Genomic DNA, 27,225 nt, shown 5'->3' on the forward strand with positions numbered 1-27,225 from the left:
ATTGTCATTCTAAGTGAAGTAAGCCGGAAAGAAAAAGAAAAATACCATATGATATCACTTATATGTGGAATCTAAAAAAAAAAAAAAGACAAATGAACTTATTTACAAAACAGACTCACAGACACAGGAAACAAACTTATAGTTACCGGGGGGAAGGGGGTGGGGTGGGATAAACTGGGAGTTCGAGATTTGCAGATACTAACTACTACATATAAAATAGATAAACAAGTTCACACTGTATAGCACAGGGAACTATATTATATCAATATCTTGTAGTAACTTATGGTGAAAAGAATATGAAAACAAGTACATACATATTCATGTATGACTGGAGCATTGTGCTGTACACCAGAAATTGACACAACATTGTAAACTGACTGTACTTCAATAAAATACACATATAGTTATTAAAAAAACACATTTTAAAGTAGGAAGAACCCCACCTGTAAACCCTGGAACTCAGCACAAATTGTAAAGAGACCTAATCCAACTCAACGTCCCTTGCCTCCTGGCCAGGAAATGCCTGAGGACATTCATTTTAGGGCCAAAGCCTGTGTATGGGTAAGTCTGAGGTCAGTGAGGACCTCAGGAGCCTCACTCTCCCCTCCGGGCCTCAGCCTTCCCATCCCGCATCTCCCACAGTGGGGAGGGGGCCCTAAGGCGGTCTGAGCACCCCCAGCTGCAGTGTTAGTTTCTGGAGGCTCCTGGCCTGGGGGGACAGCTCTGACCCCTGCCCTGTCCCAGGGAGCCAGCCCCAAGTCTCCTACCCCCCCGCCCCTCCAGCTGTATTCATTCCCTCATTCCGCAGTTATTCAATGCCTGCTGTATACCGAGATGTCCAGAACAGAACTCACGGCTCCCCCGAACCTTTGCTCCATCTTGTCTCCCCCAGGAAGGTGCCCATCTTCAGTTCAAGGGCAGACACACCTGATCTCAGCCTTGGAGGCCCAATATAATCAGCGGCTGTGCCATCCCCACTGCCCCCCAGCTCTGCCCCTAGCCTCCATGGGCCTGCTCCCCTCCGGGCCTTTGCCCATGCTATGCTGCTCCCTCGACCTGGGTGGGCAGACTTTCTCCTCCGTGGTTGCCCAGGCAGCTCTCAGTCACCCGCCCAAACAGCACCGCGATTTCAACACCGGTCCTGACTTCCCAAGTCAGGCTGAGCAACTCGGCCTTGTGCACCCCAGGCACCTGGGACCCCCCTCTTCTTCCAAAAGAAGCCTCTGCAAACAGAACATTTCTGCCCTGCCCTCATTTTTTCCTGGGTGAGGCTTATCCCTCCTCCGCAGGGTGGGGCGGGAGACCCAGAATTCCCTTTCTCCCCTTCCCAAATCAAGATGAGGGTACTCAAAAAAAAGGTGGGGAGTCAGGGGTAGGAGCAAACCAGGGGGTGGCCCACAAACAGGGAAAGGGCCCCAGCAGGCAGCTACCGTAAATATCACTAGAGTTCAGCCAATCCCAAGCTATACTGTGCCCTAGGCTGAACGTTCCTCTGTCTATATCCCCTTTGTCCCTGCCACCTGCCTTCAGGGGTCACCTCCTCCAGGAAGCCTTCCCTGGCTTCCCAGAGGGGGTTAGCCGACTCCTCTGAGCTCCTACAGCCTTTGGGGTTCCCTCCACTGAAGCACACACCACATTATCAAATGGCATTGTTAACGAGGCAGGCTTGCCTACTGGTCTGGGAGGTCCTGGAGGGACGAATCAGGTCTCTTTGCCTCAGTGGACCCCATGTCCAGAGAATCCCTGAGGCGTTGTTTGTTTACTGAAAACTGGGACGCAGCCCTAAATCCAAAGCCCAGCCCCATGTCAAACGCTCGCTTGCTTGCTTGTTGCTCCGAGTCTGATCCCGCAACTAGTTGCCCTGCAGGTGCAGCCACTCAGCAGCCCTCCGCCCACAGTATATGGGCTCCAGCTGGGGAGGCACCGCTCTGCCCTCTTCCCCGGCCCCACGACCTCTGGCATCAGCTTTTCTGCCTCTAGGAAGGGAGCCTGGGCCAGACTGGGAGAGGAGGAGAAGGGGGAGGAGGCAAGGAAAGGAGGGGTCCAGGACACCCAGGGAACGGGCTCGAGGGGTTGAGGGAGGAGCCACTCCCTTTGCTCACCTGGCTTTTCAGACCCAGATGACCTGGACAACCCCACCGTGGGGGCAGAGGAGGCCGAGGAGGTTGAGGAGGTATCACTGGAGGCGATGCTCCCGGGAGCCATTGCATAGGCAGATGCCGGTGACCCGTCCCCAGGCGTGCGCTCCCAGGCCTGCCTGCTCCTCTTATATACTAGCAGCCCAGCCGGCCCACTCCAATTAGCCCCTGATTGGGCCAGAGGCTCTGAGCTGATTGGGCAGGAGGGCTGGAGGGGGCCCTGTAGCCCTGCCTTGTGTGCTGACGCCCCAGCTTGGCCACCTGCTCCTGTGTGACCTTGGGTGAGACTCTCGACTTCTCTGGGTCTCGGCCCCCATGGAAAAATGATGGGGGCTGAGACGCTTGATCCTTCCTGGGCCCTCTGCCCAGCAGAGCCTAGAGATGCAGATGGAGAATTAGGTACACCTGGGTTGTGGAGGAAGCCCCCCCCCCCCCGCCCAGCGAGGCCCTCCAAGCCCACTGCCCCAGTGTCCCCGCCTGTTCCTGGCCCACTGCTGGCCTCGGCGTCTCAAGAAGTAGCAGCTGGGGACCAACCAGAGGATTTGCCTGGAGCAGACACTATCAGGTCAACCTGCAGCCTCCTTTTCTTTCTTTTTGTTTTATAAGAAGCAATTTTAAAGGGATAAATGAGCAGTTTTTAAATAAAATTACTTATCAAATGTCTCCATAAAAAATTAATGTCCACTGGGAAAATGGACAAAGAATATGGATTCACCAGAGAGGCTGATAAACACTAGAAAATCTTCTTGACTTATTTGGTACTCAGGAAAATTAAAGTGGAAACAACAATATTATTTTCTCATCAAACTCATAAAAATTGAAGACAAAGTGTTGGCAAGGATGCTGGGAGCCAGGCCCTCACTGTCTCTGCCAGGCTTATAACTTGAGGGCAGCCTATGTTGAAAGTATTCCCTTGAACCTAGCAACTCCTCTTCTCTCTCCTAGAAGTGCAATAGTTAGAAGAAAAATAATTGCTGCGTTATTTGGAAAAGGGAAAAAAAAAGAACTAACTTCCAAATGGATCACTCGGAGCCTGGCTGAATTGCTCCCTTACTGTAGAATACTCTGCAGCCATTTAAAAGGATGACATGCTATTTCACACCCAGTAGGATACAAATATTTAAATATCCATCGATCCTGAGCGTCCAGGGTGTAAAGAAATGCACAGCCCCTGGGAAGGTGAATTGGCAGCCACTTAGATGCCCGGGTAACTTTGCAGCTCCTCCCACGCCCCTTAAATGTGAGCTGGCCTTGTGACCTACTTTCACCAACCAAGGACGGTGCAAGTGACTGAGCTATGCCAGCCCCAGTCCCATGTGAGCATGCCTGCTGGGTGCTGAGGGGCCCATGGCCCAGCCACCCCTGCTGCCCAGCCCACAGCTGGCCAACTGGCCAGCCCTCCATCTGACCACAGATACTTAGATGAGCCCAGAAGAGATAAACCAAGCTTGGTCCGGGTCAGCAGAACTGCCCGGCTGACCCACAGAGTCATGAGCAACAACACACGGTGTGTTGTTTGAAGCGTGAGGTTCTGGGGTCGTATGTCACACAGAACAAGCCAGCTGATACATTCTTCTTAGAAGGGCTTCCTTTACCCCCACCTACCTTTCCTGGACTGTTTCTCACTCATCATTTTGGCCTCAGTATAGATGTCGCTTCCTCAGGAAAGCCCTCCCTGACACCCCAGGAGGTTAGGGGCCCCTTTTCTGATTGCTGCAGCCCTTCAGCTTGCTGTGTGGGAGCCTCCAGCACCCCGAGTTAGACTCTGCCTCACCTGTCTCGGCGCTAGCCCTTGAGCTCTGGGAGGGCGTTGGGAAGGGTGGGACTGCATCTGTCTTGTCCCTAGAGGTCTCGCTGGTGCCCAGCACGGGGCCCGGCACACAGTAGGTGCTCAGCACCCACTGCTGTGGAAGCCCCGGTTCTAGAGCCCAGCTCGGCTCAGTGGAGGGAGGCCTGGAAACCATCAGGAGACGAAAAAAGGCAAAGAGACACGTGGAAGCTGGTGCAAACAGGGCAGCAATTTTGATCACATTTCCAAGAACTGAGAAATAAAGACTCGGTGATGCAAACATTCCCACAAGCTTCATCTGAAGCCCTGCTCCAGGGCTGTGCCAGGAGCGAGTTCTGCGTTTGGAGGGAAGATGTTCTTAAATGTGCTGCGTGATCTAAAAATTCTCCCAGAGGGTTGCCTTTTCACAGGGAAGTGATGGCTGTGAGGATCGGGCTGCTGGAGAGAGGACGGGCTGCCTGGAGTGCCTGTGAGGCGCTTTCACTGAAGCCTGTCTGAAATTTAAGTTTTGCCAAAACCTTTTTTTGCCACCTTGGAACATTGAATGGGGCCATCTTACACGGGACCTTCCAGTTCTGCAGGTTAGTGTCCTAAACTCTCTGGAGCAGAGTCTGTTTTGTGTAACTCTGGCCCCTGTAGCCCGAGGACATCCTTGACTCTAGATCAATAAACGCACAGAGGGCAGGTTAGAAAGAGCCACCGTGTTGATGGTCCATATACATATTTTATATTCACTGTTGTATTTATACATGAAAAAGCAAAAGATCAGAGAGGACCCATGTTAGATCTTCCTGAGGCCGGACCCTGGGCTGCAACCTGGAAGCCCTCTGTTATAGTTGAGAACCAGCCGTAAATCCAAAACACCAGTGGCTTCACTAAGAAGCCACGAGACCATTCTGTCATGAAACCTTCAAGTCTGAGTTGCAGTGCTGGTGAGGCAGCACGGGAGACCCAGGCTCCTCCTTTCTCTGCCATTCTCTGCCCACAGATTCTACCTCATGTTCCAAGAAGCTGCTGCAGCGCTGGTCGTCATGACCACATTCCAGCCGCTAGGAAGGAAAGAAGAGAAGACGGGCAGACACCACCATTCTCTGAAAGGCACAGCCCAGAGGCTGCACATATCTCTTCTGATGATACTCCTTTGGCCAGAATTTACTGTCACCTAAACGCCACTGCAGGTGCAGGGGATGCTGGGAGAGGCAGTCTTGTGCTGGGTAGCTAGGTGCCCAGCTAGAACTTGGGGGCTAATACTAATAGAAAGAAGGAGAATGAATGCTGGGGCCAGTAAGTACTTGTTTCCGCCTTTCCTGAGACCCCTCCATGATTTTACTCTCTCTGTGCGTCTGTCTCCAGGGGCTGCTGCTTTGAACGTGCCTCATGTCCCTGGGAAGGGAGCTCACGTTTACTGCATGCCTACTATGCACTTCATCTTTTGTACCAACAATCTCAGCCCCTTTAGATGAGTCCACCAACTGGAATGATTCTCCCCTTTAAAGCTGAGGGGCCTGAGGTCTAATGAGGTTGAGTGACTGGGCTCGAGGTCACACAGCTGGAAGAGGCACCTGCTGTGCCCCTGGGACACCTTGGGTGTCAGGAGTGGGTGACTCTTCTAGGGGCAGGGGGCAGGCTGTCCTCAGGCTCTGCTGGCTTGGGGTGGGGGCTCATGCTCTCTCCTCCCAGAGGCAAGGTCAGGGGTGAGAGCTCTGTGGCCCTGAGACTGGCCAGGTCGCAGCCCAGAGACTTGCTCCCTCCAGTCCATCTCTGAGTCCCTAGCACGTCCTGGCCCAGGGTCGGCTTTCTTAGGTTGGGTTGAGCGGAGATACAATTGCAGACAACAGCATTCCATACCCCTGGTGGCTGCCTGGAGCCTGGAGCTGAGGTGGGCAATGCCCTCTCGCTGGCCTGAGGCCGCAGCCCTTCCCCTTTACGTACGGCGGTTCCCCACCGGCAGCATCCGATCAAGAGTGAGTAAGGAGTACGTTACGGAAGTAAGGCGGCTTTTCTCTCTACCAGGAAAGGAGGAGAATGTTCTGGTTTTAGAGTAAATTTTTTCTCTGGATGTGAGGCTGAGACAAACATCCCACTCCTCAGAGTAAGTGGACTGAGGTGTGGGAGTGAGGGGACAGGGCTGCTTGCAAGGCAGACCAGCTGCAGAGCCTCTGTCCGTCCCACTGCCGCGCCTGGTCCCGCGCAGCATCTGAAGTGGAGGGTGAGAGCCGCGGGGCCGACCGTGGGACTCTCCTGTCCCCGCTGCGGGAGGGAGGCCTGGACTAGCTGGATTCCATCCCCTTGGGGCCGCTGTTGGTTCTGGCCACCCTGCCTCCGCCCTCCTCCTTCTGGTAAGGACCCCCTGGGGTTTCCTTGGGCTCCTTCCTGTCTGTCCCCACCCTCAGACCACTTGGTTTAAGTGAGGTAACTCTACCTTGTGCTGCAGAGGCAATCAGGTGGCCCAGGCCTGGCCAGTCAGAGGATGAATCCCCATCCCAGCCCGGTGATAGGCTGAGAGGCAATCAGGTGACCCAGACCGGGCCAGTGAGAGCCCTCTCTGGGGCCATTGCTGGAACAGACGGGAAAGAGGAGCCCCACTTCCTGCAGGGCTTGCTGAGCTTGGAACTGCTGGTGGCCTTTCTGCCACCTCTTGGGAACAGTCAGCCTTGCATGAAGCCAACACAGAAGAAAGTACAGACAGAAGGGGAGACATGGAAACCAGATGACATCATCTGAGCACCTGCATCCAGCTGTGCCTGAAGCCCTGAGATTTTCATTTATGGGAGCCAATAATTTCTCCCTTTTACTTCAGGGCTATTGAATTGGATTTCCTGTCACTTGCAGCCAAAGGAATCCTGACTGACCTCACGGAGGGAGACAGAGGGGCAACGACAGAGATCCTGGCTATTAGCTGCCTCAGCCCCTCCGTGGACCTGGGGGATCTTCCTCCTCGGGCTCCTGCCACCCTTTCCCACCTGGAGGATGAGGGTAACATGGGGACTACATCTCCATCCCGTTCCCCTTGCAGATGACGCCCCTGGTACGGTCAGCTCTGAGCCGAGGCCCCAGTAATGACCAGAGTCTCCGTCTGTCTGCTGTGTGCCAGGAAGCAGGCTGGCCATGTGAAGTCTGAGATCTCATCAAATCCTGTCAAGGTCAGTTTTTCTGTTTAGTTTAGTTTAGTTTTGTTTTTTTAACAGAGGTACTAGAGATTGAACCTAGGACCTCGTGCATGCTAAGCATGTGCTCTACCACTGAGCTACGTCCACCTGCCAAGATCAGTTTTAAGATTCCTTTTCCTCCAGTTTTAAGGAGGCTCGGAGAGGTGACAAAACTTGCTCACAGTTTCACAGGTCACCTGGGTCTCTGTAACTCCAAAGTTGGGGCTTTTCCCAACCTCATTCCCCCAGGGGGCTCTGCTGGTTGCCCAACCAGGCAGCCCAGAGTCAGGGGCGGGTGGACACGGCCCAGTTCCGATCCATCCTGCAGACAAAGAGCTTGAGAGCGACTAAAACCACCACCACGAACAGCAAGTACAGGAGCTGAGCTTTTAATGCCCCAGTTTGCTTGGTCTCCCGGCAGAGCTGGGGGGGAGAGCTTCCAGCTTTGGTTATGTGGAGGAGGAATGAGTAGTGACTGGGGCAGCTCAGTTCTGATGGCCCAGAGTTCCAGCCTGATTCTCAGCAAGGACTCCCCAGAGGGGAGAACAGACTGCCGAAGGCTCGCCCAGCAAAAGGGCTGAAATCTGAGACCTCTGAACGTGCCCAGGGTAGGTGGCCCCACTGGATTTCCCACTATTTGTTTCTAAGCTCTTTGAGACAAGGGTGGCATTGTGGGCTCAGCTCTTCATTAAATGTGGGGAGGTGAGCACGGCTTCTAGAAGCTCCTTACTGGCCGAGATGCTGTGGCCCGGGTGCTGGGCAGCAGAACAATTGGTTTGCAGAAGCTGGGAGAAAGGCTTGTCTCTCCTTGGGCCACGTGGGCAAGGGGTGTCCCGGGCCTGAGGCTTCTGCCAGAGGGGGAACCCCAGGCCTTGGTCCCAGACTCCAGTCCCCCGATGTTGTTTTTCAGGCCTGATGACTGCATTCTGCATTTCCTTAACTGTCCCTCCCTGTGGCCCAACCCCCGGCCCTGGTCTGGCCTTGACATCCGGCTAATTTTTAAAAACCTGCTGAGGCTGGACGCTTGGGGCCTTACCCAATCTCAAAATGGTCACTATCCAGAGGAAATGATCATCGTAATGAATTAATTACATTAACTGACACTATTCATAATGTTCACTACAGCCTGCATGGCTCCTTACCATTCATTTACAACGTACACACACACACACACACACACACAATCTCATTGGATCTTCACAGCAGCTGTGTGTCGGCTGGGCCTGGGATTTGGGATTTCCGTTTTCTGAGGCCCAGGGAGGGAGACGGCCGCTTGAGGTCACAAGCCAGGATGAGCTGCTGCTGCTAAGGTGGCTCCGAAGGGATGGATATGCTCCCCTGCCCACTCACCCCCCACTCATCCCTCCACTCATTCCTTCCTTCAGCCAGCTAGCATTTATTAAGCACCTACTGTGTGCCCCACTCTGCACTAGACACATATCCCTAAGCTGGAGCACGTTTCTGGAGCAAGAGTTCTTGTGTTCCTGAGAGGTGAGCTGGGGAGACGAGGGGTCTGGACCCCACCCGCCCCTGGGAAATCAGAACTCCAGATCAGGCCATCCCCGCCAGCTGAGGAGCCTTATTTTTCTCTCATTAATTCTTTTTTTTTGTTTGTTTAAACACAGGGAGCCTGTGTGACCTGGTTCCGACAGGCACGGCTCCTGGTGGGGCGGTGGTGGCTGGGGTGGGGCGGGGTTGGGAGACTCCTACAGTTGGCCACAGAGTCCTTGGCCGAGCTTAGGCTGGCGCCACCTGGCTGGTCTCTGTCTTGGAGACAGTGGAGGCCTCTTCTTCAGCGAACGGGACCTTGCCACAGCAGAGGGTGGTGAGCATGCAGTTCCGGAACTGGAAGGAAAGGCATGAGTCAAGGTCAGGTTGCCCCAAGGTGAGGGCGGCAAACCGGCGTGGTCAGAGATTTGCCTCCACCCGCTTCCTGCTTCTGGCCCTCCAGCCTCCACTCCCCTTGCAGATGGCTCCCTGGAGGAACTCACTAAGCATCCTCGACCCCACCTGGAGATGCCAGGACCAAACCCACAGGGTCTTTGTCACTGGTGACATTCCATGATGCCCTCTGTGTGCCAAGGGCTATCTGTAAATTATCTCATTTAACCCAAGAGTTTAGGATTTCATCCTTCCTGTGGATGAAGAAACTGAAGCCCAGTGAAGGAAAGTGACTTGCCCAAGGTCACACAGCAGAAACTAGCAGAGCTGGGATTTGAAGCCAACATGACTGACTCCATGATTTCCCCACTGGATCATGGATTCTGCAGAGGAACCTACTGGTTTACGTTAAAGGATCGCTTTGTCCCTTCATCCCTCAGAGCAAGACTTTTTAGCTCCCTGTTCAGCTTTCAGAGACTGGCACCCATTCCCAGGCTTGGGACTTTGGCCATTTAAATTTTAAAGTGGGCCCCCGAACCACCTGGACTGGCGCTTCTCATTCCTGAGCCAGCATCAGAGTCACCTGGATGGCTTATTAGAAATGCAGGTTCCTGGGCCCACCCTGAGCTTCTGATTTAGCAGGTCTGGGCAGGGCCCAGGCATCTGCATCTCTCCTAGATGATTCTGATGCCCTGGGGAGACCAACTCCCCTGCCCATTTGCAGGTGGGAAGACTGAGGCTCAGTCAAGGATATAGCTTGTCTTCCTACAGCCTGGGGGACCTGGAACCTCCCGCCCCACCAACAGGCACCTGCTTGTTCATCATGATATAGATGACAGGATTGTAGACGGAGGAACTCTTGGCAAAGAATGCCGGGATGGTCATTAGGATGGGGCCAAAGTCAGAGCCCTGGTGGGTGAAGATGTAGAACGCCACGCTGGCGTAGGGCACCCAGCAGATCAGGAACGCGATGACCATGATGATGACCATGCGGGTGACTTCCTTCTCGGCCTTCTGTGTGGTGGCCGATTCCTGCTGCTGGGCAGCTGCCTGCAGGGACACAGGGCCTGGTGTCCAGACTGAGGCTTCTCAGAGATGGGGGCTGGACTCGACCCAATCAAGGCGCACGTCCCCAGCGCCCAGCACAGGAACTTACCTCCTTGACTGTGAAGACCAGCTGCCCATAGCAGAAGAAGATGATGAGCAGGGGGATGGTGAAGTGGACCACGAACATGTAGATGACGAACGACTCGTTGTTGACCTCCGGCTTCAGCGTGTAGTAGTCGATTCCACACGAGCACTGCATGCCCTCCGGGATGTACCTGAGGACCGGCGGGGGCAGGGCCAGGACGGCGGGGCGGGACAGCGAGGCGTGAAGGGAGACCCATGCGTGAGGGGCTGGGGAACAGGCCCAGCTGACCAGAGTCCTGGCTCGGCCAATATGTCTGCTCTGGGGCTGGTCTCACTCTGGGCCTCACTTTCCCTTCCTGTAAAATGGGGATAATTAAACCTCTCCTTTGCTGTGTGACTGTGAGAATCAAATCAATTGAGATAAGGGATTCAAATGCACCCGTGAAAAGTTGTGTCACCATTTGGCGCCATGTTATCATGAGACACCCCCCCCCCCAGCCCCTGCCAGTCTCTCCCAGTCTCTCACCCCTGCGCCCACACTGCCGCCCCACTGACCTGCTGACCCACACGGGGCTTCTTCAACAGGCCTGTTGCCCCCTAGAGGCCAGAGGCCAGGCCTCGGGCCATGCCAGGCAGAGGTTGGTGGGTAGAAGGGAAAAGATTCCAAGCTCTGTATTTGAGGCCATTGGTACAAATCCGAGTCTTACTAACCACAGGGTAAGAGTATTTTCTAGGCCAAAGAGGGGCACAAGGGGTAACTAAGGGATCTTTGTACAGTTTCTGTAAACAAGAGGCCCCAAGGGCATGTCATTAGGATGCTTCAGTGATTTCAGAGGACGGTGACCCTGGTCCGACCTTGGAAACCCTGTAAGGCTGCACCCACCAGCACGTAACTGGGCCAGCTGGAGAAGACAGGGCAGGGTGCCAGAGGTGGATGGGCTGAAATTCAGCAAGGGGCAAAAAACTGACCCCAGGGAGACTGAGAGAGGACAACAGGGGAGAGAGAATGGGGTTTCCTGGAAGCAGAGGGACATGAGGCCTCTGGGAACCTACAGAGTCACTAGTCCAGTTTCCCAAACTACTGTCTTCCCCACCCTGGTCTCATCTCAGCCCCATTTGGAGATAACAGCCTAGAGGCTGGACAGGACCTGTTCCCGGGGGCTCCAATGTCACACGTGCACTAGGAGGGTGGAGGCCTAAAGTCAGAGGGAGCTGTCCGTGGGGCAGTGGATCAGAGGATTGCAATCTGGACCTGGCTTAGTCGAAGATTAGGGGCACAGCCAAGGTGAAGAGTTGGGGCATCTCGGAGTCTCCTTGACAGGGGACTCAGGAGGCGGGACAAGCCCCGTAGCAACATTAGGGGCTGACCCTCTCTTCCCCCCCTAAACCTCAACCCCCTGACAATTGCCACCTTGGGGCCTGGAACCAGACAGCCCCCCTGGCTGGGGGACCCTGTGAAGAGCCCCGGAGACCCTTCCTTCCCTTCTGCTCAGTGCCATTACCTGGACCAGCCGAAAAGAGGGGGCCCGGCGCAGGCCAGAGCCATGACCCAGGTGAAGGCGAGACCCATGATGGCGTGGTTCTCCCCGAAGCGGAAGTTGCTCATGGGCTTACACACCACTACGTACCGCTCGATGGCCAGGACCACCAAGGACCACAGGGCAATTTCACCTGCAAGGCAGTCACCCGTCAGTCAGCCCGCCGCAGGCCTGGACCTGTCTGTCTAAGGAGGGGGGCTCCTCCCTGACAGGGAGAGGGTGGCCAGGAAGGCACCCACGGCAGGCCTGGAGCGAGGCCTTAGGCGGAAAGGGGCCTGAGAAAGGGGCGCTGCGGGGAGAGGGGCTGATACGCCATGCCAAGTAACTCCCAGGATGTTCAGCTCACTCTGAGCTCTGGGTTCGTGAGGGAGATGAGGTCTTGGGGTCCCGGCAGGACTGGGAGCCCTGGAGGGAGTTTTTACAGAATATGTCCTTCATGGGGCAAAGGCAGAGTTCCTGTCAAAAGGCAACACAGAGGCAGTGGAGGCCCAGGGTGGAAAGTCCTTCCCTCCCTCTTGGGCAGTGGCCTCCCCTCTTCAGGGAAGTGAAATGAGCTGGGTGTGGGGGACCCTCTCCTAGGAGCCAGGAAGCTGGATAATGTTTTGCTCCAAGGAAGGAGGAGGAAATAATGGTGGAATTCAGACATCTGCCCTGCACGGCACCGAAGAAACTCAAGAGGGAGGGTGGCCATAGAATGTATCGACCAAGCTCGGCCATTTCTGCGGTGGAAGGGAACACTAGTGAGAACCCCAGGACATCAGCTGTAGCAGACATGTGTCTGCCTGCGTGTGGCTCCCTTCTGGCCTGAGGCTGGGTGATCTGTGGCCACTGAAGGTGACAAACAACCAGTGATGGCCAGAGTCCCCGGGAATGGGGCTGAGGCAGCGTCCTGGACACACATGGGAGAAAGAAGACAGGAGGCAGAGCATCCTTGTGGCTGGCACCAGGCTCTCTCTGTCACCCAGCCTTTGTAATAATGAACTCTCGTGCCTGCTGCTTGCCTGAGCGGCTGCGTGTCCCCAGAGGGGACATGCCTAGATCTGGGCCTGGGGACCGAGGCTTTGGTCACTCCCCTGCCACATCCCCAAGTAAGTTTGCCCTTCTCCACACCGCAGGCCTCTCATCTGCTAAACGAGATCTGTTCTCTCTGCAGCGTCCTCATCAATTTTTCAGTTAAAGAAAATATTTTAAAATGTCATTCAAAGCTGTAGGCCCCTACACAGGTCTCGTGTCTCCCTACGGATGGACCTCTCCACACAGAGAGCATTCAAGCATGGCAGGGAGGTGGGGGGTGGCCTGGGAGGGAGTCAGATAGATGATGGTGGAGGGACCGAGCCCATTGCCCCAGGCAGGCAAAGTCCAGTGCCTGGAGGATTGAGACTCTGGTCCTGCCCCAGGCTGGGAGCCCTGAGCACGGCCCCATCCCCAGTGCCTGTTGTGGGTCTGACCCAGCACAGCTGCTCCGAGGGAAACAGAACATGGCCCGAGGGGCCACAGAGATGTGAGCTTGAAACTCAGCTCTGTCTGTGCCACGATGTGACCCCAGCAAGACCCCTGACTTCTCCCATCTTGTTTCCTTGCTGGAAAGCAAGACAATGGCCCCACGCCAAGTGGGAGCCACGGGGTTAAAGCGTACCCAAAACAAACGGCAGCCTAGCTCACCATCACTTAAGTGTTTGTTAATTGAGCAAGTGAGGGCTTTGGATAATGGCTTCAGAGCCCCCATCCCCAAGGCCGGGGCTGTTCCCAGACCCCAATCCCACACGTCTCTGGCTCCTGTGCCCCCCGCCCACCCTTGCCTCAGCTCATACCGCCCAGGGTGGCAAAGAAGCCCTCCAAATTGCATCCCGTGGGCCCGAAGACGAAGTATCCATGCAGAGAGGTGTAGAGGGTGGTGGTGAAGCCGCCGAAGACCATGAAGAGGTCGGCTACGGCCAGGTTGAGCAGAATGTAGTTGAGGGGCGTGCGCAGCTTCTTGTGCTGCACCGTGACGTAGAGCGTGAGGAAGTTGATGGGGAAGCCGAGCACGATGAGCAGGAACATGTAGGCGGCCAGCATGGAGAACTGCCAGGGCTCGGCCAGGTAGTACTGTGGGTACTCGAAGGGGCTGCGCACCACGCCCGTCTTGTTGGAGAAAGGCACGTAGAAGTCCGGGCCCTCCGTCCCGTTCATGGCTGCGGCCTGTGTGGCTGCCCCGCGGCAGCTGCAACCTGAGGATACTGCTGAGGCCTGAGCTCAGCCACGCAGGGCTCCGGGTGGACAACTCCAGCCTCTGACCCCCCCCCAGGCCCTTATGAAGTGACCTCCCCTCCCTAAGCTGCTGGCTGAATCAGCACCTGGGCGATTGGGGGCGTTATTAATCATATTAATCCCCACTGCCGCAACCAGGGGCCTAATTGGCTTCCAGGAGGGGCCAAGGTGACTCTAGGTGGGAGGCTGCAGTTGGAGAGGGGAGGGGCAGGGGACCCTGGGAAAGGGCAGGAGGCCCACCCCCAACTCTCCTGTCCCCGAGGAATCTGTCATCTCAGGCTGGTGGCCCTGGCCTGGTGTTGGGACCTCTGACTCCACGCCCACTTCCCCCGGCTCAGTGCAACACAGTTCACCTTCCTCCCTACTGGACCACGAGCTCCCAGAGGGCAGAGGCTCTGGCTGTTCTGTCTCTCATCCCCTCACTCAGCCCCTCTCCTCTTCCTTCCCCAACAAGTCACCCACTGGCTCAGCGGATACGGATGCTACCCATATGCCAGGTTATGAGCTTCACGAGGGCAGGGATGTCCTGCCAGCTGGGGCGCTCCCTGTGCCAGACACAAAGCCCAGCATTGCCCAGGAGTTCAATAAACATTTGTTGCATTGAATTAAAATCCACTCACTCACTCATTCATCAAACACTTATGTGCAGGCCACTGGGGACACAAAGCTAGAGGAAGGAGCAGCTTACAGGCAGAGGACTCCTGTGTGGGGAGAACAGCTCCCAGCCCAGGGAGGGGAGGCTGCCCACCTGCAAGAGGTGTCCAGGGAGGCCACGTTAGGGTCTTTGAGGGATGGGGGCACTTTGCCAGGTTGCCAAGTGGGGAAGACAGTGTAGACTGAAGGCAAAGGCTGGGCAGAGGCCTGAGGCCTGTCTGGGGTGTGGCCGCATGAAGGCTGCGGCCAACTCTGGTGGGGCTGAATGCCAGGGGCTTTATCCAGGGGCTGTGGGCAATGCCTTGGGCAGATCTCGGGGACAGAAAGGTGGCTCAAAAGCCCCCAAAGGTGGGTTGAAGAGCATGAGGATGGAGGAGGGAACCAAGGGTGGGGGTGACTGAAGCAGGGAGGGGACAGAGGCTCTCTGGGTTCCTGAGCAAGGTCTTGCATCCAGGATGGAAACTGTGCCAAGCCTGTACTGGGCACCAGACCGCTGCAGTGAGCATGGCAGGTGTGGTCCTGGACACTCCTGGTGAAGGGGAGTGAAGGCAACGGGACTGGCTGGACTCTGCACACAGGGAAGGACCAGGGGTGTCTGGTCAGGCTGGACTGGGATCATGGGCCTTGGATGCAACCTCATGAGGGCAGGCCCACGACAGTGGGATGAGCTCTGGGGGCAAATGGAGGCTCCATCTGTAACAGGAGCACAAGGACACCTCCCAGGAATGAAATGGGGCAGCTGGGAGCCCAGTTGTGGGGTTTTTGAGGACCACCATAAATTTGTACCCTGTTCCACACAGGGTGTTCAGTTCTGGGAGCCACAGTGAACAAGAAGGACCAAGCCCTTGGCTGTAGGAAGTGTCTTTCTGTGAGGGCAGGAAGGGCCCCACAAAAAAGTAATGAAACAAACAACAGGATAAGATCAGATGGTAACTCACTCCCAACACACTGTTGCCTAGAGCAACCCAGGAAGGCCTCTCTGAGAACACAGTGATGGAAGGAGCCAGCCCCACTGAGATCTGGGGGGTGATGTCCAGGCAGAGGGAACAGCAAGTGCAAAGGCCCTGAGGCTGAGAATACAAGGCCGGCCAGGAAGTGTCCCGGTCTCTGAGATTTCACTCCCATAAGCTCTCTTGCACTGACTCTTTTCCCACCTGGGATGCCTGTACCTATCTGCTCAGAAAAGTGCCCCTTCCCTCCAGCCCACCTTGGGCTCCAGAGCCCTGCCTGTCTTGGGCAGTGTCAGGGCCTGGTGAAATGTGTGTTGGAGGAATAAGCAGGAGGCAGGCATGTTGGGCGGGTGGGGTGCGTCCTCTCCAAGTTTAAGGCGCTTGACCCAGTGATTAGGCCCATCGCTAATGAGGTCAAGGTGAAGCCTTTGACTCTGACACGGCCCCTGGTGGCCAGCCAGAGGGAGAAACACTGGATACCCTGGGTCAAGAGGGGCCCACAGAGCCCCACCCTGGCCGGGCTGAGCCCTTGACCCTCAACCTCAGGACCTTGTTTGTTACCTTCTAATGCTTATGACAACCTGGAAGCTTTTAATTCATATTCTGTTTGTGTGTTTTTGTCCATCTCCCAGGCTGCAGTATGAGCCCCTGGGGGTAGGATGGGGTCTGTCTTGCTCACCACAGGCCTAGACCCCCAGCTTGGCACACAGCAAGTGCATCTGAACCGTTTCCTCTGAAGTAGAAAGAGCCGGCACTTCTGTCTTGTTCACTGAAGAATGCCAAAGCCTGGCACACAGTAGGTGCTCAGTAAGTATTTGTGGACTAACAGAATGGATCTGGGTTACGTCAGGGAGTGCTTCCCTTGTCAACAACTCAGACTCCTCATTCATAAGAGTCTAATAACCCCACCCTCACAGGGAGAGGAGATGGTGAGTAAAAGGCCACCCCTGAGGTGACAGAGCCCTGTTCTGTAACACACAACAAAGTATTCTTCTAAGCAAATAATACTCTTCGTTCAGAGGAACCGGCTCACAGAGTGAGCTGGAAGGTCATTAGAAGTCACCTACGCTGAATTTTGCAGGTAGGGAGATCGAGGCCCCGAGCTGGCAGGGAAGTGCCCCGGTCACGTGACAAACCAGTGCCAGCCCAGCTACAACCTGCCTGGCCTCCCTCCTGCACCAAAGGCAGCACTCAGGAAGGCCTGCGTCATCCACACCACCCCAAAAGAGGGCTGCACTGGGGGGTGGAAAAGGCCCTGGGCTGAATCCGCAGGCCTGGGCAGCAGTGGTGGGGCTGGGGGTGGCAGTGGGCTCAAGCCTGTGGCTCTCGGTCACCATGAGAGCCCGGGAAGGGCTCTCAGCTTCCCGGGACTAGGAAAAGTGGGGATCCATGCCCACCTGCAGGGGAAACCTGCCCTGCTTTCCCACCAGGGCTCACGGACCTTCAGGCCTGTCAGTGCAGGTCTCACCATCCTCCTTCATTGGGTACCTTTCCACCTCCCCTTACACCCAGACTGAGGCTCTGCGGCCACCAGGCCTGGGTGCAGCCCAGCTGCCCTCCCCTGTGCCTCAGTTCCCTGGAACTGATCAGTGAGCGTTGCCGAAAGCGTCATCCTCTTCTGAACCGCGTTCAGGTCTCAGCACCTAACTCACAGCCTTGGAGAGACCCCTTGCCCCCAGCGCTACACACCCAGGCCCCCAGCCGTCAGGACGCATCACTGCCAGCAACGGTCTGTGTGTCTCCGGACTGACTGCCCATCTCCCTCGAGAAGGCAGGGCTGGCTCGGCCTGTTCTTTGCTACAGCTGAATTCGAAACCCAGAGCAGATGCTCAATAAATATTTGTCCAGTGAAGAAACATCTCCTCTCGGCCCCATGAGGAGGCCTTAGTCCCCTCTGACTACTGGGGACACGAGGCTCCTCACAGAGCCAGAAAGGAGTCCAGGAGTCCAGCCCTCAGACTGAGCCCTTTCATCTCCTGGGTCAGGTCATTCAGAGAGGGGCACAGAGCACACCCTGAGGGCAGGTGACCTGAGCCGCTGCCCCTCGGCCTCCCTCCCACCAAGCTGTAAGGAGCCACGAGGCGCAGGCCCCCCCAGCCCCTCTGGGACGCCAGCCGCGGGGCTCGACTTGGCCGTGGAGGATTAGGGCTTAGCGGGCAGCGCTCAAATAGCTCTTAAGCCTCCGTGTGGAGGTGCTGCTTGGTCAGCAGCCTCCTCCTCCTCCTCCCACCTCCCACCTCCCTCACTGGCTTAGCCCCACCTGCGGCTGTGTCGTCACAGCCGAGTGAGGCCTTAGATGAGCTGAGAATGTCGAGGGGAAGAGGGAAGGAGACAGACCGCCTCTCCTCTCCTTCCTGCCTCGCCTCCTCCTCCTCTTTCCCTTCCTCCCCAGTCCCCTCCCCGCTTTCCCTCCCACCCTTCCTTTGTCCTGTGCTGGGTGCTGGTGACATTGAGATGAAACCTAGACAGTCCCAGCCCTCAGGGAGCTCCTGGTCTTAGGGGGCACCAGACAAGGAAAAAACATTATAATAACCGTGAGAGGTGGGAATACGGGCCAGCCTGAGCGCTGCGGGAGCCCAGAGGAGCAGGATGGGGACCAGGAGGGAGGGCAGCTCCCCAGCCTAGGCCAGGACAGCTGGGCCAAGGCCCAGGGAGGGAAGGGGCAGCTGGTGCAGAGGTGTGGGGACCCCAAGATGGGTGGCAGGGGAGGAAGGCAGGCCTAGGAGATGGGTGCTAGCTGGCTGCCAGTGGGGGCCACTGAGGTTACAAACAGGGGAGGGTTCCCGTTCTAGGAAGCTGCTCTGGAGTCTGGGTGGAGCAGTATCAGGGAGCACTTGGCCCAGGGAGAGAGCTGGCCCACTGGTGGTCTTTGCTGGTGCTCCAACCTGCCCCGAGGGCAGGGCTGGTGACAGTGGGAGATCACCTGGTATCTACCATGGGCAGCAACCTTGGAGGAGGGGCATCTGTCCACCTGTTTGAGGATTATGAGAGGCTCCTGACTTTGGCAGCCTCGCTGGGGGTAGATGTGGACTCCAGCTGGCTGGGGCTGGGTTAGAGCCAGGCACACCTAGGTCTGGCCCGGGGCTCTTTCTGGGCCGCCCAACCCCCCTCCTTACCTTCCTCCTTCCAAGGACATGGGAGCAGTGCTGAGGACTTGGAGACAAGGCGTCAGGGTCTAGCTGCAGCCTGAACCACTTTCAATCTGCGCAGCCCCTAGCAGCCGCTCCTCTCTCCGGGCCTTGGTCTCCTCTTACAAAACGGGCATCTCAAGATCCCCGTGGTGCCTTCCTCACTGCAGCATGTGAGGGGCCATCAGGCTCATCAGACAGAGACTGAGGCTCGAACGTCAGTGTCAGAGCTGGTGGGGCCTCTTGTACAGATGGGGAAACAGCCTTGGAGAGAGGGCTGGACCTGGCCAAGGCCCTGTCCAGGTCAGGACTGGGAGCAGCGGAACCCAGTGCTTATGCACAAGGCCGAGCCTGCCTGGGAACCCTGTCTTGGCTCCATAAATACTTGCTGAATAAAAGAAAAGAGAACGTCACCGAGCCTCAGTCCTATCATGTGCACAATGGGCATCCCTGAAGACTGCTGAGGGTTACAGAAGATGATGTGTGGGAAGTGCTCGGCACGGCGTCTGGGCCGGACTTAACGGGAGCTCTGGGGACGGTTTCCCAGATATGGGCCTCTGGAGCTCCGCTTCCCTGTGACAGCAGAATCTGGCACAGCACCCTCTCACTTCTGTGTCATTCAGCTGAGAGGATGTACGCTGGTCTCGGCCGGGCCCCTCCCCCTGCCTCTAGCCTGGACCATCTGATCTGTCACTGATTGACGCCTGTTAGGTGGTGGGGGCTGTTTCCTCCCTCTCCTCTTTATCCGCCACATGGAAGTGATTTCAGTTCAAGTAACGTGCTAATGGAAATCCTAACACATTAATAAATGTTCAGTGAGAGAGAGAGCACGCATGATCGTAAGTAATTAGACGCTCGACGGAGGAGTTCTGTTGGCACAACTGTCTGGCTCCCTTTCATTTCCCCCGTCAGCTTCTAAGAGAGATGGGGACGGAGGCAGGGAGGAGGGGCTGGGGCAGGGGTCCGGCTCTGGACTCACCACTGGGTGGCCTCTGCAGCCGCTCTCCAGGCCTCAGTGTCTTCACCCCTCTAATGGGGACGTTTGTCCTGCTCGGCCCACTTCACAGATGCCCTGGAAAGTATCAATGTCTAATCACCAGGGTGGTTTTCCACACATGCCCTAGCGGCCCAGTTCCCCTCGTCCTGCTGTCAGGACTTCGGGCAGGTAGAGTGGAGGCGGAGGGAGTGGGGCCGCAGGGGAGGGCAGAAGGGGCTTCCCAGCCAGGGCCCCAGCACGTCCGCCCGCCCCCATGGCTGAGGGATAGAAATCATCACCCCCAGCACAGGCTGTGTGAGAACTGAGCTGGCATCTGAAGCGTGACTGGCACAGAAAAGGTCCCCAATAAATGTCAGCTCCCCTCCCCAGCTTCCCATCTGCCCCTGAACTGCCAAATCGGACCCTGCTGATGCTTAGGGGAAAGGACCTTCCTGGAAGCTCAAGTGGAAGCCACCCGCTCCAGGAGCTGAAGGAAGTAGGGGGCCTCAGGTTGGGGGGGGGGGAGGCAGTGGGGGAGGGGCATGGCCCCGCCCCAGAGCCCCCAGGGAGGGGTCCTCTCTGCCACCTTCTTCAGAGCCAGGTATCTTATTTTCTCTTCAAGATGGAGCCCCATTAAACCAAAATAAATAAATGAATTTTAAAAAAACCTGTTCTCCTTACCATTCCCATATTGCCATGTCGATTAGATTAAATTTTAAGAGAACACAAATGTAATGTTCCTCTCAGATCAAATTAGAAACAGGTGCACTTTTGCATAAGGAAATTAAGTTGCAGACAATATGAAGATTTGCTAAAATGCAGACACTGATGAAAATAAGTAGCCCTTTTATTTGTAATTATTGAGGCAATCTGTTCGCAAAGTGTACATGTTAATGGTCTGACAGATCTGTGGACTCCAGCAGGCTGCCATGAACAGCTCAGAGCTGTTCTGAAAGTAACAGATTTTTTTTTTCTTAGAAAATATATGTACATTCTCTTCTCCATCTCCTGGTGCTATTTACAAGGCATGAAGTGCCATAAATAGGAATCCGTGGTTACACAAGGCCCCTCCCTGAAAGACAAACTTGATCTGGGCAGAAGACACGTTCTGACAGTTTCACTCGGCCTTCCACAGCCTGGCTGATGCAAGGCGGCCTGGAGGAGCAGGCGGTCCCGAGGGTGCTGGTCAGGGGCTGGGGTCGTCCATGCGCCTCCGGCAGTAGGGGCAGCAGGTGTGCTGAAGCACGAGCAGCTCGTAGTCCTCCGAGTGGAACATCTGGGGAGAGATGGCCATGACCCCAGGCTGCAGCTCTGGGCATTTGTCAGCCCCGAGCCTGGCGGGGACCACTGCCTTTCCGAGGGCAGGTGGCGTGGCAGTGAGTCAGGGCAAGAAACACCAGATGCAGGACACCTTTGTCTAAGGGCTGGGAGCGAGGGGGAGATGATCTAAGGCCCTTTTTCCTAGATGAAGCTCAAAAGTGCACATTTGCCTGGCCCTCCTGGATCAAGGGCAGGTACAGAGAACACAAGTTTGGGCAAGTCCACTGCAGACAGGCCATGGGACACAAGTGAGAGGAGGTGGGGCCCAAGGACGGCCCAGTCTCTCCTTCCGCCTTGGAGCCTTGGCCACTGGGGGATATCACCTGTGCTCCTCCCAGATGCCCGGCCTCCCCAAGGGGACACCCAGGAATGGGAAGGCAGTGGGGAGAAGACACTGGGACCCACAGGAGCACTGAGGCAGCAGGCAGGTACCTGGAAGCAGGAGGGGCACATGGTGATGGAGGCGTCCGGCAGGAGCGAGCGGAAGTACTGCCACCGCAGGGGCGGCGGCCAGCGCTTGATGAGGACGTCCCGCCGGCTCATGGAGCGCAGCACCGACCGGTTCACCACCACCGGCACAAACTCCGAGCCGCCTTGCTGCAGGGCAGGCAGGAACAGGCACTGGTGCCCTCACTCAGCCACGGGGACACGTTTATGTGGGTCACGATCCCAGAGTCTTTGGGGGTGGCCACAGAGGGCCCTCAACAGAACCCGGCCAGGCCGCGGAACTCGGCCGGCCATCTCTGGGGACAGGGAGCCAGCACCCCCCGTCTCCCGGGGGCCCTGACAGGGAACAAGTTCTTACTCACGCCGAGGAGCGTATGCAGGAAAGCGACCCAAGACCGCCCTCCCCTCCTGACAGGCCTCAGTAGCCCATCACTCAGCAGCGCGCTCACCTCAAAGCTCAGCTTTGCTGTGAACGGGTCATCGTCGCCCATTGAGTCCATGGTCTCATCCAGCCTCAGGGCCTGGGAGTCTGGAAGGGTCTGGTCAAGGACGGAACCTGAGGCTGAGGGAAAGGCCGCCCCGTCCACCCTCCTGAGACTCATGGGAGCTCCCTTGTGTGAGCCGCTCCCTAAGGCTCGGGAAGAGCAGCAGGTGTGTGGAACAGCTTTCCGGATGGAGGAACAGAGGGAACACAGGCCAGAGGAGACAGCCCTGGTCACCTGGGGCCGGGACCACGCCCTGAGCACAGGTGGGAGAGGAGGAGGGAAGGGCTCTAACGGGCCCCCTGCGCCCTACATACACCAGGCATGGCTCACGTACGCCTGCGGGCGAGAAGCACATGTGAGCAGAGGTCTGTGGGTCTCTGGTGATGGGACAGAAATGTGGGCCCAGCTGGAAACTCTGGCCAGCAAATCCAGCAATTCCTGGAGAAACACTCGGCAGCTGTGGGTGGTCCACAGGCACTTGAGGGGGCCTCAAAGATCACATTTCACAGAGGAGGGGTGAGAGCTCCTGCAGATCCTAAGGCTGGCCAGCCTGGGCTGAAGGGGCCCGGGGAGACGCTGCCCCTACTAGGCTGAGTGGGGCTCCAATGGGGGAGGCCCCCCGGAGAAGGGAGGCTGCTGGTGCCGAACCAGGTGCGGGATGTGGTCCCACACAGCAGCCAGCCTAAGTACCTGACACGTGTGTGCAGAGGGCTGGCGTGTGTGCAGACATGGTTTCTGTCCCCTGCCTAGGTTTTCCTCGATCCTGCTCCCCAAAATGTGGTGCACAGACCAGTGACATTGGCAATGCCTGAAAGCTTATAGAAACACAGGCCCCCAGCCCACCCAGACCAGCTGGCCCAGCTGCTCTGTGCTACCAGGCCCTCCTCCCCTGCTCAGCTGGGACCGTGATGGTGGTCCTGGCCACAGGGACACCTGAGGTGTGGCCCTGGGCCCAGGCTGTTGAAGCGGGGCGGGTCCCAGGATTTATGCTGACTCGCTAGGAAGAATGCTGAAGGGCTGCAGGACGGGCACTGCTGGTGGGGACGCGCAGGTTCTGCCCGAGAACGGAGCTTCCGGAGGACAGCGGGGCCAGAGGACGGCAGACAGACTTCTGCCAGCACTGAGCGAGCACCCGGGTGAGGCTGAGAGTCCGTTCACACTGGGATTCTCCACACCCTTTTGTTTGCTCGGCCTGTACAAGGTGGGCTTCCACCCCTTGTGTGTAAGAGTGACCTGATTGGAAGAGTTGGCGCCACCAATATTGGTCATTCATCCATCCCGTGTGGCCAGAACCACAGACAGTGCCTTTTAGGAGCCAGGGGTGGGTGGGAGTCCCCTCTGGGTGCAGGCCAAGTGGTGTCTCTTCTTCCATGTGCCACGCCTGGCCTGTGGGCACATACTGTCCCCTCCTGCACCTCTGTACCCTGGGCAGCTTTGCCGTTTCTGGCCTCATCCCTGCTGCCATGTGGGCCTCTCCGTCACGCAGAGTGGCCTGCCCCGTCCCTGCCTCACCTGGCCCAGCCGTCCCCCTGGGTCCTCCTGCCAGGCACCCAGGCCGGCGCCCAGCTGACACCCAGGATACTGTTGCTCGTGATCTCTTGCCATTTGTTCTCACACTTGTGTCGTGGCGCCACCAGGTCAATGAGGGAGACGGCTTCCTCATCAGTGATCCCCTCCTCCAGGTAGAACTCAACTAGGTGCAGCACCTCTGTAGACACAGCACAGGGCAGGGTGGGGGCTGGGCTGCTCTCACTGGGCCGCGTGAGATGGGGTGGGGGTCACAGAGGCCCCTCCTCACCTGGCACGGCTGGCCCGGGAGCCAGCAGTGAGCAGGGCTGCCTCCCTCACCCGCTGCACGTCTAGGGGAAGTAGGCGTGTGTGCGTACACTGCGGGTTTATACATGGTGTGTACACTGCATGTATAGGGTGTGCAGCGTATATTGTATACACTGCATGTATGTACACTGCATGTGGGCACAGCATGCTGCATTGCACATTGTGTGCACTGTATGTGTGTGCACTGCATGTGTGCTGCATGTCTGTGCACACTGTGTGTATACTGCATGTGTTTGTGTGCAAGCGTGAGAACTGGGGGCCTTCAGCCCTCCTGCGTCCCCCTGGTGGCTGGATGGGCTCCTCTCCGAGGGAAGAGGAGAGGCCTCTGGCCCGCTGCTGGGAAGGGGCTCCTGATCCTCGTCAACACGGAAGGAGCTGGGACTTGAGAGACATGTCAGCCTCCCAGACCGAACACCTGACCTGCCGCCTCTGCCCAGGCATTTCGTTAGGCAAAGCTGCACACGGGGTCCTGAGGGGTGGGCACCTCAGGTCTGGGCAGCACTGGGTCCTGCTCTGGTAACCCTGGGTGACTCTGTGTCAGGCAGGTGGGCATCTCACTGTCCCCGATTTACAGTGAGGACACAGGGGGCCCAGCCAGGCGCAGGCTGCCCCACCGCATGTGGCACTCACCATAGGAAGAGGCAGAGAAAACGAAGGGCTGGCGGCAGTTGATGCAAACGTTGCCCAGGTTGTTCAGCAGCGGGTTGTTGGTGGAGCAGCGGTAGCACAAGGGCACCAGCTCCTACAAAACAGCAGCACCAGACTGCCCGCAGGCCCAACCGGACACACTCACCACCTCCTCCCTGGGCTCTGGCTTCAGTGCCCTGGGGCCTGGCTGCCAAGAGGAAAGGCCACCTGGGTGGGTGGGGAGGGGACTCTGCGCCCCCAGCTCTGTGCTGGTGAAGAAGGATAAGGGCCTGCAGAGACGCCGCGGGTTCTGGCATGTGGGGCCCACTGCCCGCCTCCTTCTCAGGCAGGGCTCGGCAGCTCGGTCTCCCGGCAGGAAGGACAAGAAGCACACCACTGCTTTCCAACCTGTCACCGCACTCCAGGGGCTGTGCCATGACCGTGATCCACGCGGCTCACCTACCCTCACAGCCACCCACGGGAAAGCTACTATGTGCATGCCCATTTGACAGAAGGAGAAACCGAGGCTCAGGAAGACTGAGACACAGCTCAGACATGGTGGAGCAGGGATCTGAACCCAGATCCGTCCGAGCTTAAAGGAGGGAGAATGTGAATGAGACAGTGGCTGGCTGGGCTGGAGGAAAGGGGGGTGGGTTTACTGGTGAGTGATAAGCTGGTTCCAGAAGCTGGTGGGATAGGCCAGGAGCTCCTAGGGGACGTGAACGCGGGGTCACCTGGCGTAGAGGTTGGGGTGGAACAGTGTGGGCTGGGCCGCCCCAGACCTGGAGCCTCGGGAGGGCTCAGAAGAAAGGGAGGGCAGGGCTGTGGGTTCAGGGGGGCTGGGGGCTGCGAGGGGGAACAGAGGCAGAGAGGAAGAGCAGAAAGAGCTGGCAAGCCGGCACTGAGGCAGATGCTGGGGTGCAGAGCCCCGAGAGCATGGCAGCCGCCTTTCAAACGGAGCCAGGCAGGCCAGGCAAGGGGGTGTCGGGAGAGGCCTCCTGCCCGAGGGGGCCGCGCTCTCACCTCGCTGTCGTGGAAGGGCTTGGAGCGGACGGTCAGGCTGCCCAGCTCGATGGACTTCTGGAACCTGGCGGGGATTTGCAGGCCCTGCAGCTTGTCGTAGGCGTGCCGGGCCAGCTTGTAGGCGCCCAGGGCCTTGCTCTGTTTGGCCAGAGTGAAGAGCGTGTTCCTGCCAAAGACAGGGTTAAGGAAGAGCCACAGCAGGCCCGAGAGCTGGCACTGCCCAGCCCTGGAGAGAGCCGCGTGCTGGAATGCAGCACGTGCTGGTGCCAGGAGGGCCCAGGAAGGAGCCTGAGGACTGCTCTGCTCATTTGTGGGATGTAAGTGTATTTCTCGGATATTAAGGCCCAGAGATTTTTCCAGAGATAGAAGCAGTGCAGTTTCCATTAATATTTCACCCTTGCCTAGGTTCCCTGGGTCTGCTGATGGCTCATCTTGTACCCTGACCAGGCCAAGGTGGCTCTCCCCACCTGGCCCAGCCTGCCAGCCAGGCCCTAGGATGCCTGGCACCAAGTGCCCTCCTGCTCCAGCCCCGCCAGGTGGAGCCTGGCCCCAGACCGCCTGGAGGCCTGTCCCGGTGCACAACACTGCTCTCCGCCTGCAGTTTACCAAGGACCGAGGCAAGTCCCAAGCACAGCCTCCCCTGCTTCAAGGCTCTCCTGTGAGCTCCTCAGCCTGGGGCTGACAAGCCTTTGTGCTCCACCCCTGGTCACCTCAAAGGCTGGCTGTGCCCAGGCCGGGCCAGTCCTTCCTCCCCTCCCGGCCTGTGAACGGACTTCTCCCTAGCAAGCCTCAGCTACTGTGTGAGGCCAGTGTCCCAAGCCGCCTCCCCTCTCCCCCCACCCCTCACCCGATGCTCCTGCCCCCGACAGCCCTAGCAGTCATGTGGAGGCGAGTCTCCCTGTCTGTGTCTCCACTGTGACTCCTCAAAGGCCAGGACTATGTCAGGAGCCGTTTCCATGTCCCCAGGGGACAGCAAAGGTGCACTCAGAGCAGGGGTTCAGTCAGACTCTGCAGACTGGAGCAGAACTTGCTGCAGAGGCTGGGTGCAGGTGCTGCGCCCCGACGCGCGGGGAGCTTCCCTGAAATGTACATGACCGGCCTGAAACCCTTCACAGAGGAGCCGTTCTCACCGCTTGGCACCTCTCAGCCTCTACTGGGAGGGCTTTTTACTCACAGAAAGAAGGCTGGGTAGGGGCTGGGAAGGGGCTGAGAGAATAGTGAGGTTTAGAAGAAGACGGGATAATTATAACTTTCATCACATTCAGGATTTAAAGGATTTTTGTCATTTTCTGGTAATTTCGGGCAGCACAGCTCTGAGGCCTCGCCTCTGCTTATGGCCCGTCTGTGGCTTTCACCAGCCAGAGAAGGAAAGTCCAGCTTTTAGGGAGGCCCTCAGGCTGCTGCCCCTGCAGTCTGGCTCCCATCCAGGGGGCTTCAGCTCCAACCTTGGTCACCTCACTCCCCTCCCCGCCAAGGCCCTCCCGTGGGCTGGGCGTGCCCTAGAACACCCACTCGGCATCTTCCCAGGTTACCCCAGCCTACAGGACGGACGTCACCTCCTCCAGGCAGCCTTCTCTGACCAGAGCCCCGGCCTTAGCTGAATTTCATGCTTGGACACAGCCCATGTCCCTCTGAACCAGGCCCTGACACCTGTCACCTACCACCTGGCCCAGCGCCTGGGATGCAGCAGGTGCTCCACCCACCTGGGCTGAACAAGTGTGCCCACCTCGAGCCCCCAGGGAAGTGCCCGGAGCCTAAAGGCCGAGATTCCGAGCCTAAAGGTAGGACGCCTCCGACATTTCAGTCACACCCCCACCTGGGGGTTCCAGGACAGCTCAGACAGTGTGTGGGCCAGAGACCCACTGCTAGGCCCAGGGGGCCCTGGAAACAAACCCTCCCTTGG

The 27,225-nt window shown here is 57.4% G+C and overlaps 2 protein-coding genes across 4 annotated transcripts in view; both read right to left on the reverse strand.

The window, feature by feature from the left end:
* Positions 1–8,662: 8,662 nt before the first annotated feature.
* On the reverse strand, positions 8,663–13,798 carry RHO (rhodopsin). The gene is made up of 5 exons (XM_010984900.3): positions 13,438–13,798; positions 11,591–11,759; positions 10,114–10,279; positions 9,768–10,007; positions 8,663–8,921 (listed from the first exon to the last, which is right to left on the reverse strand). Exons 1-5 carry the CDS (start codon positions 13,796–13,798, stop codon positions 8,814–8,816), a joined length of 1,044 nt encoding a protein of 347 aa, XP_010983202.2. The 3' UTR covers positions 8,663–8,813.
* Positions 13,799–20,413: 6,615 nt separating this feature from the next.
* IFT122 (intraflagellar transport 122) overlaps positions 20,414–27,225 on the reverse strand; it is a 63,376-nt gene continuing 56,564 nt past the window's right edge. For all 3 annotated transcript variants that reach the window (XM_031470942.2, XM_031470946.2, XM_031470945.2), the window contains 6 exons: positions 25,323–25,488; positions 24,303–24,414; positions 23,419–23,544; positions 21,801–21,880; positions 21,337–21,501; positions 20,414–20,860 (listed from right to left, as the gene is read on the reverse strand). In XM_031470942.2, coding sequence (XP_031326802.1) covers positions 20,771–20,860; positions 21,337–21,501; positions 21,801–21,880; positions 23,419–23,544; positions 24,303–24,414; positions 25,323–25,488 — 739 coding nt within the window. In that variant the 3' untranslated portion in view covers positions 20,414–20,770. The remainder of the gene's footprint in view (positions 20,861–21,336; positions 21,502–21,800; positions 21,881–23,418; positions 23,545–24,302; positions 24,415–25,322; positions 25,489–27,225) is intronic.

Source organism: Camelus dromedarius, chromosome 17, assembly GCF_036321535.1.
Source record: "Camelus dromedarius isolate mCamDro1 chromosome 17, mCamDro1.pat, whole genome shotgun sequence".
Taxonomy (NCBI): Eukaryota; Metazoa; Chordata; class Mammalia; order Artiodactyla; family Camelidae; genus Camelus; species Camelus dromedarius.